Source organism: Episyrphus balteatus, chromosome 2 (assembly GCF_945859705.1).
Source record: "Episyrphus balteatus chromosome 2, idEpiBalt1.1, whole genome shotgun sequence".
Lineage (NCBI taxonomy): Eukaryota > Metazoa > Arthropoda > Insecta > Diptera > Syrphidae > Episyrphus > Episyrphus balteatus.
In genome coordinates, this window is record NC_079135.1 from 81700777 (window position 1) to 81720573 (window position 19797).

At 28.9% G+C, this 19797-nt stretch overlaps 1 protein-coding gene across 4 annotated transcripts in view; it reads left to right on the forward strand.

Annotated features, from left to right (window-relative positions):
• Positions 1-5445: 5445 nt before the first annotated feature.
• The window catches only part of LOC129908471 (dynamin), a 33951-nt gene continuing 19599 nt past the window's right edge, over positions 5446-19797 (forward strand). For all 4 annotated transcript variants that reach the window (XM_055984952.1, XM_055984950.1, XM_055984951.1 and 1 more), the window contains exons 1-3: positions 5446-6221; positions 18848-18921; positions 18985-19741. In XM_055984952.1, coding sequence (XP_055840927.1) covers positions 6076-6221; positions 18848-18921; positions 18985-19741 — 977 coding nt within the window. In that variant the 5' untranslated portion in view covers positions 5446-6075. The remainder of the gene's footprint in view (positions 6222-18847; positions 18922-18984; positions 19742-19797) is intronic.

Genomic DNA, 19797 nt, shown 5'->3' on the forward strand with positions numbered 1-19797 from the left:
GCATTTTTGTGTAGTTTTTCGGGCTGGAAAATTAAAACTAATGATGCAGAAAGCTTATTTTTTGGTCTAAAAAACAATTTGTATACTCTTTTTCACAAAACAATTGCGCTAGCTAGAAAAAAAATATTTTCACTTTTGTACTTTTTCATAAAGTGGTGTATGTAGTTAAGCCTTTAACTACATTGGCTCAAAAAGTGAAAAAGTACAAAAGTGAAAATTTTCAAACGTTTTTCGGCCTGAAAAATTAAAACAAATGTTGCAGAAAGCTTATTTTTTGGTCTAATAAACAATTTGTATACTCTTTTTGACAAAACAATTGCTCTAGCCAGAAAAAAAATATTTTCACTTTTGTACTTTTTCAAAAAGTGGTGTATGTAGTTAAGCCTTTAACTACACACACCACTTTTTGAAAAAGTACAAAAGTGAAAATATTTTTTTCTGCCTAGCGCAATTGTTTTGTGAAAAAAGTATATACAAATTGTTTTTTAGACCAAAAATTAAGCTTTCTGCATCATTTGTTTTAATTTTCCAGTCCGAAGAACCAGATTGGATTTAAAAAATTTAATTTAAGTTTTGATTTAAGTAGGGAGTGAATAGGTGTGTTTTTTTGTTTATCTATATAAGGGGTATTCACGATCTGGTGCAACAGGTCTAGTAAAAGTGTAAAATTTTATTTTTTTACAATAGATCGTGAACGCACCTCTTCTTATCTATAGTAAATATTGAAGCATGAATGATGTTTTTTTTTCCTCCACCGTTGCTTCTTCTTTTTTTCCATTTTTTATAATTTAATTCTTTGTTTTGTTTGGGTTAATTATTTTTCACTAATTTATTTACATCAAAAGAAACTAAATAAAAAAGAATAAGAATAAAAAAGATAAACTGTCCATCATGGGCGACACGCGATGGCGAGCTGCCATCTGTCAAAAAAATTTTACACCATTGTATTTTTATTTTGCAATAGGGTTAGGGTATAGCAAAAGTGCAAGACCATTGTAAAATTTCAATCCATATATTTTGTTGTTGTAGTGTTGCAAGATTTTACACTTTTGCACTTTTGCAATGATACAAGACCAGTTGCATCGGATCGTGAATACCCCTATAGATTTTGTGCAAAAAAAACGACATCGGGATTTTTGAAATCCATGCAAACATTTGCCACCACTGTACATATACTTTGGCAGCTGTCTATCAAAAATGTTGCTTTTGTTTTTTTTTTTTTTATTTTAACTCCGAAGTGGGAAGGCCATTACATCCATGTTGGATGCTAACAAAAATTTTCATATGGCCAGGCCATGGCATCCATGTTGGATTCAAAAAATCATCTCTATATTCTTAGCTACATTTTAAGACCATGACCATTAACATTAGTTGCACCGTTCTTGTGTTATAAGTGTTTGAAGGTAGCCATATTGAATTTTTTTTTTCGATTTTTTAAAAATCAAATGTGAAAACTTTTTTATTTTTATTTCTAATTTTTCGAAAAAACTTTGGTAATTTTATATACATATCTGTTCAACAATCTTATCAGGATCCATTTAAGACTTTTATCTGAAAAGTGCATTGCTTATATCTCGAGATATTAACATTTCAATGCAACCATGTCAAACAAATTTTTGATTGTTTTTTTCTATGAGAGTTTTTTTCAAACCTCGTTTTCTCAGCTTTTTTTTTTTTTGTTAATATTTTCAGATATTTTTGTATGACCACAACAAATAAAGTACCTTGGCACTACTGTTTTTATCGAGAGAAAGTAAAATCTGGATAATTATCTGGATTTTTCAAAAATCTATACAGATAAAGTTTTTGTTGTTTTTAACACGTAAATTGTTTTGATTTCAAAAATCTCGATGTCTTTTTTTTGCACAAAATCTATATAGATAAACAAAAAAACACACCTAATATTATGGATTTGGATTTATTTTTGACATTAACATTTCTTTACATCCAGATGTATTTTTAAACTACTGAATAATACGGCCGTTACATTTCAGTTATACCTTCACTGTCTAGATTTGCAACTTCGACGCTACTGCTTCCACGATATGATGGTTAAAAAAACAATTGAAGACCCATTTTATAGATAATTAAAAGTACTACAATTCGTTCTCTAAAGCCTTAATTACATTGGCTCAAAAAGTGAAAAAGTACAAAAGTGAAAATTTTCAAACGCATTTTTGTAGTTTTTCGGGCTGAAAAATTTAAGCAAATGATGCAGAAAGCTTATTTTTTGGTCTAATAAACAATTTGTATACTCTTTTTCACAAAACAATTTCACTAGCCAGAAAAAAAAAATATTTTCACTTGTGTACTTTTTCAAAAAGTGGTGTATGTAGTTAAGAATTAAGAATTACCCAAATAAATCAAAATTCCGTCAGATACATATGAAAAAATTTAATTTTGCGCTTACTTGTTGAGACAAACACGAACTTAGACTAACTATAAAATTGAATTTAATCATTTCACCGAATTCGATGGTATATCAGTTTTTAGATAATTTTATTGTTAACAATTCTGTCCTTGGTCATTTTTAGCCAAAATGAGTAAAAATGAAGCTAACTAAAAACGATACCACCCAAACACATTCCATTAAAAAAATGTTGTTCCGCTAAAAATACGATTTGACTATTACTTATTTGCCTGGGCTAGTACGAAAATTATTTTTTTTATTTTATCTAAGATCGTTTCGTTAATGGACCTTTTTTCCCAAAAAAAATAATTCGATCGCGAACACAAATTTTATTTTCAAAGATCCGAAAAATAAAATTCGCCATGGAATTGAAAATTAAATTTTCGGTTGAATTTTTCGATCGCGAAAGAATTAAATTTTATCGTTCGCCGAGTCCCTGAATATAACCCTGTTTTACAGTACTCTTTTTTCTAAAACCAATATACTTTTGTACTTGGGCCGTGTGTGAATTGCGTTAAATAGTTAAATCTTGTAAAATTTTTGACACTATTGAGGTGAATAAAAAATTTTCAGCTGTCAAAAGTTTAATGGGCAATTGGGTGTGTGAATTGAATTAAATTTTTTACGAGGGTTAAGTTTTGACGTTTTGTTTGTTTACATAAAATTATTGGGCAGGTTCAGAAACGTTAGGGACTAAATATTTAGGTAATTTCTCGGTCTCTGATTGGTCAGCTGTCAAAAAAAATTCTTTCAATTTAGGTAATTTTATTGGAAAGCTGACTGGAAAGTTAGGCAAGAAAATTTTCCCTAAAAATTAAGGAAAGTTTTTTTTGTCAACATGACAGCAGATTGTTTTTAATTAAAGAATTATTTTAGCAAAATTAAATTTATTTGTGTGAAAAACAACTAAAAAGTGCATTATCAGTTATAATTCATTTTATTTATTCATTATAGTTAAGGGAAGTTTGGTGTCTTACCCATGCGACCGATAAAATTCTTAAATAAATTTCGGAATTTGACAATAGCATTACATCCAAACTAATTTAGTCAATTTACTCAAATTTCCGTTCAGAAAATGACGTTGCCTAAACATCTAGTCCCTAATATTTCCTGAACGTGCCCATTGAAAATCAATAAATTTCAAATTGATAAAAACCGAATTTTTGTTTTATTTTGTAAATTAAAATGGATGATATTTTGGAAATTTTTGTGCCATTGATGTTGGCATCTGTCATCTTCATAAAGTTCTTTTATTCGACAGATAAATTTTTCTTTATTGAGACATTGAGGCATATGCACAAAAAAAAGTAATTACTAGTAGTAAAAGGTTTATAGTAAATACTAGTACTACTAGTAGAAGCTGAAACTAATAGTATTTACTACATTCGGTATGCATAAACCTTAGTTTCTACTAGCTAGTGTAAACTAGTAGTAAATACTGGATTCATCCCAGTAAATACTACTAGTTCATCTGAAAGTTATAGTATATACTAGATGTCTACATGAATGCTTTGCTTTTTTTTTTTTGTTCTGTATTTTTAATGTTCTATAATTTTCTTCTTTTCTAACAAATTTTTGTATTACAAATTGTTGATAATAACAACTGGTGTTTAAGGCGGTTAAGGAGTTTAGGACAAATGCCGAAAAAAGCATTTTAATTTTAGTACACATAATTTACTTCACGTTGCTCCTCCCCTTCTTTCAGATTGAGAACCTTGAGATTTTTTATTGTAAAAGGGATAGATAAATTTATCAGATTCAATAAAATATCTTACCCATAAAATATTCGCTTAGCCACTCAACGTTATCTTTCTCAAAACGGTAGAGCATTTTAAAATTATTATTCGAGGGCGTTCTTCGCTGTTCATACATTTTTTCAGATCTTAAATTGAAAAATGCTGCCATTTTTATATTCGAAATAAATCCTCTGCAAACCGATTGCTTTGAAAGTAAAGTCGCGACTGATGATGTTGGCATTTAACATGAGAAAGTTTTTACTAGTAAATGTTCAAGTTGGTATTAAGAAACTTGAAAAATTAGCAGTAAATACTAGAAAGTAAAAGTTCGTTATGCATACCAAAACCAGTATTTACTACAAAAATTTATCCAAAACTAGTAAATACTATTCTTCTAGTAAATACTACCTTTCCAGTATTTACTATGTTTTTTACAAATATCGTTACCGCTACCCGTACCTCTACCGCATACCCTCCGGTGTGGCCAGGCCAAGCCTTTATTTGTTCCAAACCATGCCGTGTTTCTAAAAGCAAAACAAAATCAACCATAAACAAACAAAAGCTGGATCTTTTTGTCTTATCAGGATTAAAAACTATTTTATAACCAAATTCTTTTGCAGCCGAGATTTATGAATGGTCTGGCGCATCATAGGTATCAGAAGTCAGTTGTTGTTGTAATTATTGAGTTCATTAAACAGGTTATTATTATATATATGTTTATTCTCTGCCTTTTTGCTGACATGATACTCCTGAAAAATTGTATATGAATTGATATACAATGCACAAAATAACAAAACCATGTGCAAAAAAAATTTAACTTCGATTAACCGGCTCGGCTCCCAGAGGCCATTAATGTTTTGACAGCTGAAAATGTTTTATTCACCTCACTAGTGTCAAAAATTTTACAAGATTTAACTATTTAACGCAATTCACACACGGCCTTATCAACAAATGGCCAAAAAAATATTTTCAATATATTCAGGAAATACAAAATTGTGTGATTTAAAATAAAAATAAAGTACGGTGTAGTGTTCTTATGGGCATAAATCTATGAAGGTATTCATATCATTTTTGGTAATGCAAATTATTCCCATGAAGAACATGAATTTTGTTCAAGTCTATTAACACTTACCGCAATTCATGAATTGTAATAGATTTGTATACCATTTATAACAATATAGATCTTTCTCTTTCTAACATATTGATGTTCATGTTGAAAAAAAATATATTTGCAATGTTATTTATCTCTTTCAAATATTTAAATTTTAGTACGTTTTTTAAGTTTAGTACTCATTCATAAAAAAATAAAAGACCGACGACGGTCTTGCAAGTCTCAATCGCCAAAAAGTCCAACAAAATACACCGGAAATTTGTGTGCCATTATTTTCCTGTGTTTATTAACTAAAAATATATCTCTTATTACAATCATATTCATTTATTTATCTTAAAACGTTGATCTACATTCTTTTAATTGACCCCAAAAAAACACAAAAGAAAAAACCAAATATAAAATCAATTTGTTGGCAACCTACTTTGTATGTGTTTGGTGCTGCTAAAATTTGGTCAAATAAACGCAGTCGCAAAAGTACATAATACTATCTCACAAAGAAGAAACCAACAATACTAATTAAACAGAGACAAATAGTATTGTCATTTTTTTTCTGATAGACAAAAAAATTTCCCTTTCAGAACAAATTGATAATCGCGTAGTTTTCTTCGTGTTTTCGTCAAGTAAAGTACTCTTGGAATCGAAAGTCGAATCGCGACGGTCTGAAATAGAAGTGAAAAAAATATATATAATATACAAAAAAAAAAAAAAACACCACAAAGATCAATTATTTGTCGGGCTCCACACTTTTCCGGAAAGAACTAATCGTCGTCCGCTGGAAAAGTGTGTGCAAAACTGATTGATTTGAAACTGAAACAATCATGGATACGTTAATTCCAATTGTTAATAAGCTGCAAGATGCATTTACCCAACTGGGTGTGCATATGCAGTTGGATTTGCCTCAGATTGCTGTAGTGGGCGGACAATCGGCTGGAAAGTCTTCTGTGTTGGAGAATTTTGTTGGGAAGTAAGTCAAATTCATCATAAAATCATAAATTTTGTTAAAACCAAAACGAATTTTCGATTTGGGCTTTTGGGTGTGAGAGAACACAGTTTTTTTTTTTTTTCCTAATCAATCAATGAAAATTTTAACAGAATTTTCTGAAAGAAAAATCAATGCCCTACACATAGAGAGAATGGTATACATACAGGATAATGGGTGTGCGCGTGTTGGTGCCAGTGTCAGAGAGAATTTATTGCTCTCACTCGCTCTTTCTCTGTTTCAAACAAAGTGACAATCGATTTGTGAAAAAGAAAACATTTTGTTAATTGGTTAATTGTCAATTGGTAAAAAAAAGTGTCAAAATATTGTAAATTGCAATGAGTGCGAAAGAGAAAGAAATTAGGACTTTTTCGGAAATGACAGATTGAGTCATGCTCAGACTTTTTGATAGTGTTCTTGAGTGGGTTTTCAGAGGGAAATGTTTTTTTTTTGTTGTAGCATAAAAAAAGTCCAAAAAAGTGTCCCGATAAAAATGAACCAAGTTTTTTTTTTTTTTTCTTTTTTTTTTTTTTTTGCTTGAGGGTGTTTTAGGTCAAAGGGCAGTGGGATTTAGGAGTAAAGTGTTACGTAGATGAACCTATAAGTTTTTTGGCTTTAACTATTTAACAAATAGGTTAGTCAGTTCAGTTAGAACATCTTTTAACTAAAACAAAATTTGATTTTTTTAAATTCTGTCCTTTCAACTACGAAGATTGTTAAGATTTTTTTTTATGATTAATTATACCTTTTTAAGTGTATACCCTAATCATTAAATCAGCTTTTAGTAGAATTTTATAAAAAAAAAACTCATATAGGCAATGGAATCAGTCTCATTGTCGACCTGTCATATCTTGACCTAAAGGCCTTTATTTGACCTTTAAAAAAATGCAATCAATGTTCAATAGGTACCTACTTAAAATTTGAAAAATATAAATTATTTGAAACCAGGATAGATAATTTTCATTTCAAGGAAATGTGGGGTAGGTAGGTAGGTACATAATAGATCTTACAAGGGTACTTATAACATTTAACAAATGAGCCCTGTCGTAATTGGCAAATTTTTGGAAGAGAAGTCTCTTTAAATTTTATGAATTTACTTATAGGTAGGAACATAGTCTTAAACATTTTTGTATCATCAACTTACCAAAAGGCGACAGTAGGTATTTTTGATATTAAAGTCGCAATGTATTGAATAAAATCGAGTTTATGGTTATAATTTTAAAAACCAATTGTTTCGTAAACTATAAACGTACCCAAACGGCTTACAAGAGATAAGTGCTATTCAAGAGTCTTTCAATTTAAATGATTTTTTGTGTTTTTCGGTACACCTTATTATAAAACAATAAAAAAAAAGAAAATATCATTCTCTTGACTCATTAGTTTTTAAGTTTATTTGATAGCGTTGGCTTATCTGGGTTAAAAAACTTTTTTTTCATTCATAACCATTTATTCAAGACAGAAATCTTAAAATGAAACTTCCCAATTCTTTTGAGAATGCCTGATCAGAATTAAAAAAAATTCCCTTAATTATATGAAGAGTTCACGTACTTCAAGATCAAATTCTTTTAAGAATACCTTATTTCTTCACGTCAGAATTTAGAAAAAGTTCTCTTTTTAATAAGAGTCCAAGCAAAAAAATAGCTTGAGTCTACTTAAACCAATTTAGAGAAAAAATGCAAATATAAATTTGATTCCTCATTTATTCTACTACAATAGTCCTAAAAATTAAAGGAACACAAAAAATTCGTAATATTTTTTTAGTGATTTTCAATCAAATTCTTTTGAGTTTATTTGAACATTTTATTAATAAAAACCGTTTAAATTTTAAATAAACCAGAGAAAAATTAAAAGTTTTTAAAAAAAGTTAAATTTTGAAAAAAAAATTTCTACCGTTTAGGATATTTTTCCTTTTTTTGAAAACTTTTAATTTTTCTTTGGTTTTTGTTAATAATAAACTCAAAAGAATTTGTTTTTGCTAATTAAAAATTGATTAGAAGTAACAAGTATGTCATTTACAGCTGCCAAAATTTGGTGTTTTATTTCATCTCAAAAGTTCAAAACCTCACAACAGAAAAACTGTTCGATGAATAAGTCTGAAACTTTACAGATTAGTTTCAAGCATATTAGGCTTTAATAATTAAGCCTCAGTTTAATCTTATCACCCATAGTTATAAAGTACCGGCACATTTTCTAATAAACCGTAAAAAGACCTATTTTGATAGCTTTTCTAAATTTTCAGAAAAAATGTTCCCACTTTTAAGATAAAAACAAAAAAAAATGGAAATTTTAGAATTTTGATTCTTGAACAGTTCCAATGATTTAGCTATTTTACCGTTCCAAATAAAATATAAGGTACTAAAATTCTAAAATTAGAAAAATGCACCTTTCACATACTTTTTGTTTTGTCATGATACGATCATTTTTTATTGAGATAAAGCCTATCGAAAATCACTAAAAAAATCATGAATTTGTTGTGTTCCTTTAATTTTTTGGGCTAGTGTATAAAAATTGATTCAATTCAATTCAATTATCTTTTAAGAAAGAATAAAATAGACTTTCAAAAAGTACCTAGGAATATCAATAAGTAGTATTCCGTAAATACTATGAGCCCTTATTAGTACTTAAATTTTGACAAAAAATGGGCTTAAAAGATTTGACTCATCATAATATGCATTTAGTTAAGGTGCCGCTGTAACCTGTAACCCCTATAATAAATCCACTTTCACTCACTTCAATTTTTAGAGGGCTTAAATTAGTGCGCCATGTATTGAAGATTATGTATTTGAAGATTTTTAAAGCCGCTTTATAAAAACTCAAAAAAAACTTTGGTTGTTCTAAGAAGTGTTTTTTGATGATTTGAAAGAGGTACAAAACATTCGTTTCATCTCAAGGTACTTCTCATAAGTACTCTAGCAGGTACAATTGCATGAATTTATGGTGACGTTATACTAAAGACTATCTTCGGTTTCGGTCCGAGAACTATTGTTCAAAAGTCATTTAAAACAAGTCACATCACGGGGCACCGCATTGTTGATTCGTACCAAATATATCAGTGACCTTGATGGGGTAGTACTCATTCTATTTTGTCATCCTGCTCAGACAAATGAATTTGTTAGGGATGCGAAAACTAGATACCTATAACGATTTAGTAAAAGCTTAATGGGGCTGGTATTGATTTTTCAATAAATGTTTTGAAAAGCAGTGAAAAAAGGGTATATATTTTGTTGACTCAAAAATATTAGATACTATCAATCTCTGTCAATAGCCTTCTGTTGGATTTTAATTAATTTTTGATGATAATATCAATGAATAGGTACAGTGACCATATTTTTTAATTTCAAGTAATAAACTTAAACAAAAATTAAAGACAGTTTTTAATATTTGTTTTATTTCAAAAAATAACTCAATAAGTGAAAATACAACATATCATTTAATGTTCAATTTATTCAATCTTTAGCAGAGTATTTAACTCTGCTTTTAATGGAAACTTCAAGTTTCTTTTCTTTGGCCAAGTCGAATAGATATGATTTTCTTTTTCATTTTAAAGTATGAAGATTCTTGAAAGCAGGATATTCTCCTTAAATATGTACATTAACCTGAAAAACAACGGGTTTGGAAGGAGATTGAAATTAGATTCGATAAAAAACTTGCGAATATTGTATGTATATACTGTATTTTTTTAAGTAATGTTACTAGAAACAATGACATGATTAAAAGAAAAAATGCAGATCTCTTAATGAGAAGTTTTTTTAAACATAAAAGTTCGACAACAAAAACAATTATTTAATTTATAATTAAAAAAGAAACAAGTTGAGGCCAGGGTTGTTTGAAGAACTGTATGTTGACTGTATGTATTTTATTTGAATTGTAAAATCCTAGAATTTGGCGGGGAAATTATTTTAGCATTTTTGTGACGGTTGTTTGACTTTTTTGTTAGTTTTCTTATGTTAATTTAATTATAAGCGTCCATGGCTATGAGTGAAAAGCTAATTTAATCGGCACACGTGGTAACTCTATTTGTGTTCCTGTATCTTATGAATGAAGAATAACCACAGAAATCAATGAAAACTGTCGGTAATATTCTTTTTTTTTATTAACCACACTTTGTTATCTTTTTCCTATTCTTTTCTTCTTTTCTTCTTTTGTTTATTTGTTTGTTTTAAATGTTTTTTTTTCTGTACGAATTCTTTTTATAGAAATCATTTTATAATTTTTGTTGTCTCTCTGGTGAATTTTGACCTTTCTGTTGAATTTGGACTATTCTCTCTCTGCAGACACAAAAAAGTCAACTCTTGTAATATGAGAGAGCAATTCTTTTGTTTAATGAACTTTGTTTTGTAAACATTAAAAATGTGTTTTTTGCTTAAAGGAAAACAACAAAAATGAGATGGGGGATGAGAGCTTGTGTTCTTCCTCTCTTCCTCGAGAGGAACAGAAAAAAATCAATTTTCTTTTATCTACATGAAATATTGTGTAACACTACCTATTTTATAATATGTGTTTCCAATTTTGAGTTTTTTTTGTTGTATGTTCGTGATAATATGTAATTTTATATTTTTGTTTTATATTATATATTTTGGTTTTTGGAATAGTTCGATTGTTAAATTGATTTTTTTTTTGTTATTATTAGAATTATTTTCGATAGAAAATTGACCACCACAAATAGATAGTTTAAAAGTATAATATGTACATTAAAACTGTTTGTTTAATGTATGAAAGTACATAGGCCAATAAAATTTGTTCTAAGTACAAAGAGTTAATAAGAGGTGAATACATCATTTTGACAATCACTCCTTGTTTTGTTTATCTTCCGGACCATTCAAATATTAAGTACTTTATTATTTGAGTGTGGGTGCTACAGTATGTAAGATTGATATAGGCTTTTAAAATGCAACAACTTTAGCTAGGTTTCGATTTAGTCCACATTAGCGTGAAAATTTATGTAATGTGTTTTTGTTATAGTCTCGGGCATGACCGGGCAAACATTTTTCTTTTGTATTTAACTGTACATTTTTGTCATCTCATGCACATTAAAAGAATTTCCACATGTTTCCACCTTTTTTTTTAATGGGGTTTTTTAGTCTTGAGGTATTTTTAGTCAAATTGCCTTTTGTTGCTTAAAAAAACTACTTATTTTTAATTTTTTTTTCTTTAACCTGAAATATTAACAATATTTAAAAATTTCATGTAAAAATTAGTTATATGAATTTAAGAAAATTGAAAAATAAATTACTTCATTAATGTTTTTTTTTTTACTAACTCGAAAATTTTTTTCAGTGTAATTTTTTAATGCATTATAAGTTATAAAATAATATTTTAGGCCAATTCCAATAAGAAAAACATTAAAAATATTTTTTACCGGATTTTGAGGTCGAATACTCCTCTGTGCAACATTTAGTTTACATTCTTGTAAGTTCTTATATTGTTTTTAACAAGAAAAAATTTATATTTTTCTCACTTGTATTTATTTAGTATAACTATCTGACACGGTGACGCTTTGATGTATCTCACCGCGATTCACCACCTTCTCCAATATAAAAACTTGCGAGATTCTAGAACTTTTTGAGATTTGCTATTAAATGCAAATAAACATGAGATATACCAAACACGTTGATTTCAACTTAAGATTTCTCGAAGGAGAAAACAAATAATCAAACGCTAAGAAATAATCTCGAAAACTGGTAAAAAGCGGCATTTTCGATTTTCTAACGGGATTATTTCAAAAGCCTGATGTGATAGAATTTTTCTGACTTCGGATTCGAGCTCAGCACACCAAAAAACCTACAGAAAAGTATACCTTGGTTTCTGTAACAAAAAAAAAAGTTTAATTTTGTTGACCAGTGTTATAGGTGAAGGTGACTGAAGTTTGAGGTGCTAAAGATTTTAGTAGCTCTTTTAATGCATCACTTAACACCTTTTTATTGTCAGAACTTCAATTGTTAGAAATAATCGAAAATCAAAAATAAAGATCCCATCACAGTGCTGCATTTTAATGTGTTTTTGTTGTAAATATTACCCTTAAAGGTATCTAATTGCATGCTAAAAGTGTTCTTAGAATTTTGTTGAGCAAACCTGCACAAACTATTAATCATAATAAATATTATTTAAATTTCAACAACAAATCTGATTCACACACAATCCCATGTGACATTCATGTAGATGATTTTCCAACCAATAATTATTTAATTAAACTTATTGAATGTACACAACACAGCATCAAATAACAAAACAAAGCTTACGAATTGTTTGTAATTATTTACAACGATCGGTAGGGTGTTTCGATGGTTTGTTGTTTCTTTTTCCTTCCCCTCTCTCTCTTTTGACATTCTACAAAATTTGTTGTTGCTGAGTGAATGAATGTACATATTTTTTATGCCGACATTGTTCCTCCCTTTAAACAATAAATTTTTTGTTCAGTTGCATGCCTCTTTCGTTCGCTAGTTTATTATCTTTATTTCTTTTTTCAGCACAAAAACAAAAGCAATATCATTTCCAACATAGCATTTGATAAGATATAAAAAAAAGAATGTATTGTAAAATGAAGGCCAATGATCAAAATGTTTTTTGTTTTTTTTTTTTCAAGAAATCCACATTGTGTGGATGAGTTTGGCATTTATTTCATAAAAAAAATCAATTAAAAACAAAAAGTTGATTAATATGTACAAATAACATATTAATAAAAGTTTAATCGAAATAAGTATGCATTTGTTGAACATAGTAATTTTATGTTGAAATATTGTTGAAATATAATATTATCTTAACAAAACATATACGAAAGAATACATACATAGTAGTATGTCTTTGTTGTTCAGATATACTTTTAACAATTATTATTTTATATGATTCACAGATTTTTCACAAACCCTTGAAACAATTCTGTACAATGTAGGTACATCCTTATATGTATGTTTAGTTACTAAACTGATTCCTTAAAGAAATTTAAATCAAAAATTTTTCTTTCACCACGTCTCTTGCAAAGTTGTAACGTCGATAGTCAGTTTTCATAATGCTAAGAATGTTGGCAGTTAATCTGTGTAGGTACACACGCATCGAAACGATTATAATGTACTTGATAATATTGATGTGTTTCGTTTCGACGGATGCTGATTCATCAATAATATAGTAAGAATTTTCATCGCTTAAGAATTGGTCACTAAACTATTTTATAAAAATTAATTCGTTCTTCAAGTGAAAAAAAAACATCCCTGATGAAATTGAGCTAAAAAAAGTATGCAGTTTAATTTTAGAAAAAAAAAAAATTCAAAATCGTTAGAGCGTTTTTTTTTTTAAACTAATTTTTTATAAATAATTTAAAAGAATAAATTCAATTCAATATTCAATCGCTCCACTTAAATTAAAAATAATTTTAATAATTTTGTTATTATTTTTTCTTCGTTATGAAAAAATTCAATGTCCCGTTTTCGAAAATTCAAAAACGAAATTTTTCAAATAAAAAAATTCAATTTTTTTAATACAAAAATATTTGTTTTCAATATTTCAGTTTTGGCTTATATGAAAATTATATAAATAAAAAAAATTCGTTGAAATTGAATTAGTAGTTCAAATTAATTCCAAAAGCCCCTAAAGATCTTATTAATAATTTTTCGAATTGAGGTAGAATAAATTTGTTGATGAACAGAAAAAAAACGCCGAAAAAATACCCAGTATCCTGTTGGCCTAGTACGCCACTATGAAATAAGGAACGCCTCTGTACCATTATCAGGACTTGGATTATAAAAGTCTTGCAAAGCGACTCTTAAATAATTCAAGAGTCAGCTTTGATACTCAAATACCTTCTTAGTTCAAAGAGATATTTTTTGTTGATATCAGCAAAGTAGTACATAATTATCTAAAAAGCAATACTTCACTTGGAAATTGTATATTTTTATACTACAGTCTTTAAACATAACGAACAACTAACAAAAAATAAAAAGAAAGCGATATTATAATAGGTTAAAGATTTTTTTTACTGATGCAGGTATGCATGCACTTGCACATTGCGCATAGTTATGGAAAATATGACAAAATAAAAGTTTGCAACTACACCACTACATTTTACCATCAACAAATATTTCGCAACGTGTTGAGTACCTACACACTGATTAAGCTATTTTTGACTACCAAGCTTAGGAATTATGAGCAAGTATGTATATTAAATGCTAGATAATATTCTCCTGGTCACCTCTTTTGTTTTATATTGAGTAACTCATAAAATAAAAAAAAATCCAGAGATATAAAGCAAACAAAATATCATAGGCAAAAAAGTAAGAATACCATTAAATCAGCAAAACAAGTTCATTCGATCACCTAGTACAGTACAGTACAAATTTCGAAGGGGAAATGGTTATTCGGATTCTTAATAAGACCGGACCCCAGTTTATGTCTGTCAACCCTCTTGCTCTAGTTATTTCCAGTATCATTTTGTTGATTTTCAAATTGTTATTATGCTTAATAAATCGCTACACACCAGATGTGTACACTTTATTATTAAACATTATTATTCGTCTTGTAGTAGTAACAATAGGTATGAATATTTTCAAATCGAATTTATAGTATATTTCCAAAGCGATTATTACAATCTACCCTAAACATCGGCATTGGAAATAAAAAAAAAACTTCGTAACTAACTCAAGGTGAATCTTACAAGTTTCTCACGACTTTTTACTCTCTGATTAGTTCACCTATTGCTAATATGGAATAAGTTCCGAAAGCAAAAGAAAATTAGCAGACAACAAAAACAGCGTGTGTCATCAAAGCGTAACCGTTGTGACTCTAATTTTGTGAAGTGAGCAATAAACTATACGAGTACTTGAAGTAAATTATACGCAAAGTTTGTTGTTGTACATGTTTATATATTTTTGTTGGAAGCAATTTAATGTAAAAAAAATAAACACATGTTATGATTTTTTATTTATTTATCCACCTGTGTTTCTTTTGATTTTTTTTGTATAAAAATTGGGTAACGGTACTTGGTTTTGCACGTGATTTTCTGATATTTAGCTATTATTTGAAAAAAATATTAATAATAAGAAAATGTAATTTAGATGTTCAGGGTCAGATATGGTTTCACCCTCGCATCCAGTTTTGTTGTTTTAAAGATTAAGATTTGTTTTAGCACAACAATAACAATTCTTTAATAAAAATTAAAAGTTTGGTATAGTTTTCGTTTGAAAACTTTTTTTTTCATTAGAAAAGTTCAAAATGAATAGTAATGATATTTCAATTATTATCTCTCTGAGGCTATTTTGGAGGAGTAATTGGTGTGGATAAGATAAGGAAATTTTTGTTATTAATTGATTGTATTATATTTGGGTTTTAATTTATAATATTGTAGGTTATTGTTACTCATCTGACCGAAATGTACGACTGGGTCGTAAGTATGTACATTAGGGTGAATGAACCAACATTTTTTTTTTTATAACTTTAATTTGCACTACCGGTAACTCGTTTTCTCGATATAAAATAAAGTTACCCTAATTTTTTGAAAATTTTCCGCTGATGTTTAGGGGTTGCATGCACCCCTTTATTATATTTTAATGTTTTTTATAACGTTTGAAATTATTCTCATCGTATTTCTTATTTGATTTGCTATAAAAACCGTATTTTTATATTGCTTAATTCATTTAAAATTGATGAAAGAAAACAATTTTAAAAAAAGATCTTACCAAAAAAGTGAAAGAAAAGCGCGATATCCTCGGTGCCTATAACACTGGTTAGCAAAATTAAACTTTTATTTTGTTGCCGGAACAAAAAAATACTTTTCTGAAGGTTTTCGGTGTGCTGAACTCGAATCCGTAGTCAGAAAAAATTAATCAGCTCCCGTTTTTGAAATATTACCGTTAGAAAATGCAGTACTTCGGGCCTTATTCTTTTGTATAAGGTAAATTGTTTGAGCATATTTAGTAGCGGTTTTTATAATAACTATTTTCCACCTTTTTAAATCTGTTTAAATCTTTCCGATATCTTTTTTACTTCTCGAGATATCCTTAGTTGTTTGCATATTTCATAAATTTTATAATGTCATTATCTCCTCTATGATATATGAAGCCAAAGCAACTTACTTCATTTTAAGATATCTCGGGCAATAACAAAGATATCGGAAAGATTTGAAAAGTTCTTGAAAGACGGAAAATAGTTTTTATAGAAACCGTTACTAAATATCTTCTAAGAATTTTCCTTATATTAAAGAATAAGGTCCGAAGTAGTCAAAAAAACGTTTTTTTGTATTTTCTAACGGTAATATTTCAAAAACGGGAGCTGATCAATTTTTTCTGACTTCGGATTCGGATTCAGCACACCGAAAACCTTCAGAAAATTATATTTTTGTTTCGGCAACAGAACCCTTGTTAACCAGTGTAATTGATAACGGTTTTTTGTTTACATACAATCATTTTTTATTATGGGAGGAGTGGTCTATGTCCCCCCGTTCAGGTGGGAGGGGCAATTTTCCAAAAAATCGCTTAAAATAATAAAAATATTTAAAAACAACGGCAAAATTTACAGTTATAATTGATACTTTTTTTAAAAGTCAGATTTGTGCACTTAATTCTTATTTTTAAATGATGTTATATTTCAATCAATTGTTTCCGAAATAATCGATTTCAAAGTAAAAAGTTTAAAAAAAGCATATTGAATACTATTTTGGTCAAGATTGTGGATTTTAATGCAAAATTAACTGAAAAAGTAAGCCGCCGCATTGATTTATTATCAAAATCTGAAAATACTACTTTTAAAACTTAATCATTAAAAAAAAAATGGTAGAATACTACTCATTTTATTAAAAAGTGACATTTATCAATTTTCGCACTTTGTAGACAAAAAAGTCTAATAAATCGTTAGAACTGCACAAATACATACTGTGCAGAAAATACAAATAAAAAAAAAACCTAAAGTGAAGTTAAAACATATTGTATTTAATTTTGAGCAAATTTCTTGACCTTCTTAGATTTATATCGATAGAACCGTTTTCTCACATAATAACAGTTTGTCCAATGTTGCGAAACCCATTTTGTTTATTTCGCCATCTTCGCAATTTTGATTAAAACCTTGAGTTTTTTTTAAGACGAAACCACCAATAATTTTCCTATAGAGCAGAATATAAACAGGCTTTATGGAATTAATTGTATGCGATCATCGTTTTATTTTGTGATTCAGCTTCTATTAATACAATTTATCTTCACTTTTTTTTTTTAATTCATAAACTTCTGATAATGATCTTAAGTTAGTATGATATTTCTTTTTTGTTGATTAATTATCATTTGTTTTACTGCACGTTTTTAGAATATTTCTCATGTTTTGTTGCAATCAAATTGTATTAAACAATAGTTAAGCTTAATTTAATTTCGTAAACAATAATCATTCTGGTAATATAGTATGTAGGTGGCATTAAATTGTTAGCCGGTTATCTTCGGGCACTTGTAAACAAGTATTTGTCTTAGAAAAAGTTTGCGTGTAAGTTAATGATGGAAATTTTTAAATTGCTTTGGAAAAAAGTAGTTAGGAATTTTTTATGTCAGCCCTTTGAATACATCGAACAACAAAAGCTATGCAATATGCATATAAAACACCTGCAATGTTTAACAATTAACGAGTATTCAATTGAATTATTTACTTTATTTTATTATCGATCTATTTACACTAGAGAAACATGAATGAAATCAGTCGTAAGGCTACTTCCGATTTGATAATCATGTTACACGAAACAAAAGTGCTGATTTTGATTATTATCAACCATCAATTATACCCTTAGCTCATTCCACCCCAGCGTTTGTTGGGTTTCAGGCAAAAAAAAAAAAAAAAAAAAAAACTATTTGTTTGGTTTTAAAAGTCGGAACGATATTAACGAGACTAGTCCACATAAAAAATGGTTTTTGTTTATCAGATTTATTTTCAATATATTCACATCTCTAGCCATCCTGTGGAATTGCTTAAACTACAAATAAAGACAAATTTGTATGAATTTGAATACATTCTTAATAATTATACGTACCTACCAACATCTTCTTTGTCATAATGTTCACTGACTGAGATCATTGATTAACTTTTACCGCAATTTAAAGGGATTAAATAAAGGCTTTGATGTGAATTGGAAACCAGAATAAGCATTCTAAGATGTGTTTGCTTACTGCCGATTTTAAGTTGATAAGAATTTCCCAACGCGCATTTTTGTATTTATTTATTTATTGTTTTCCTATTCCGGACTCCACAAGACATACATTTTTACATGTCGTCGAGTATTAAAACTAATTGTTATAGTAAAGGCGCGTCATTTTATGTTGAAATTCAATTTTAATTAATTCACGGTAGGACCTTCTGCGAAACATATTCTGGGATCCCATTACTTTGGGCTTCGTAGTGGAAGTATCAGTAAGCCTCTCCGTCACGGCATGAATGAATAGACTTTTTTAATTTAAAAAATACAAAAATCTAGTTAAAGTCGATTCAATTCCTAAAAACAAGAATTCCCAAGATCTACCAAAATTGCCGAAAGAGTAATTTGCGGTAACAGAAAAAAGAATATTAAAAATCGTTAACATTGATTTTTCTTCTGATTAAATTAAAATATACATATAGTCTTTCTACCAACTTATCAATCATTTCTTCCTTTTCAGAGATTTCTTACCCCGAGGTTCTGGAATCGTTACTCGCCGACCTTTGATTTTACAATTAATCAATGGCGTGGCAGGTAAATAATTATTTTTCTATCTTTTTCAATTAAATATTAAATACATTTTGATTTTGATTTCAGAATATGGAGAGTTTCTTCATTGCAAGGGTAAGAAATTTACCGACTTTAATGAAATTCGAAGTGAAATCGAAGCTGAAACTGATCGTGTGACTGGAAGCAATAAGGGAATTTCAAATATTCCCATTAATTTGCGGGTGTACTCACCACATGTGCTCAATTTGACCCTGATCGATTTGCCAGGTTTGACAAAAGTGCCAATCGGTGATCAGCCAGCTGATATTGAACAACAAATCAAGGGAATGATTTTCCAATTTATTCGCAAGGAGACCTGCCTTATTTTGGCTGTAACTCCGGCAAATACAGATTTGGCAAATTCAGATGCTTTAAAATTGGCCAAAGAGGTTGATCCTCAGGGTATTCGAACAATTGGTGTGATCACTAAATTGGATTTGATGGATGAAGGTACTGATGCAAGAGACATTCTGGAAAATAAATTACTTCCGTTGCGGCGAGGTTATATTGGTGTGGTCAATCGTTCGCAAAAAGATATTGATGGCCGAAAAGATATTCATGCTGCTTTGTCCGGAGAAAGAAAGTTTTTCTTAAGTCATCCATCGTACAGACATATGGCTGATCGTTTGGGAACACCATATCTTCAGCGTGTACTCAATCAGCAATTGACAAATCATATTCGAGATACATTGCCAGGCTTGAGGGATAAATTACAAAAGCAAATGTTAACTCTTGAGAAAGATGTTGAACAATTCAAACATTTTAGACCTGATGATCCAAGTATTAAAACCAAAGCTATGTTGCAGTAAGTTAAATATTATTTCTAATTTTTTTTGTATCTTTAATTAAAATGTTTTTTTT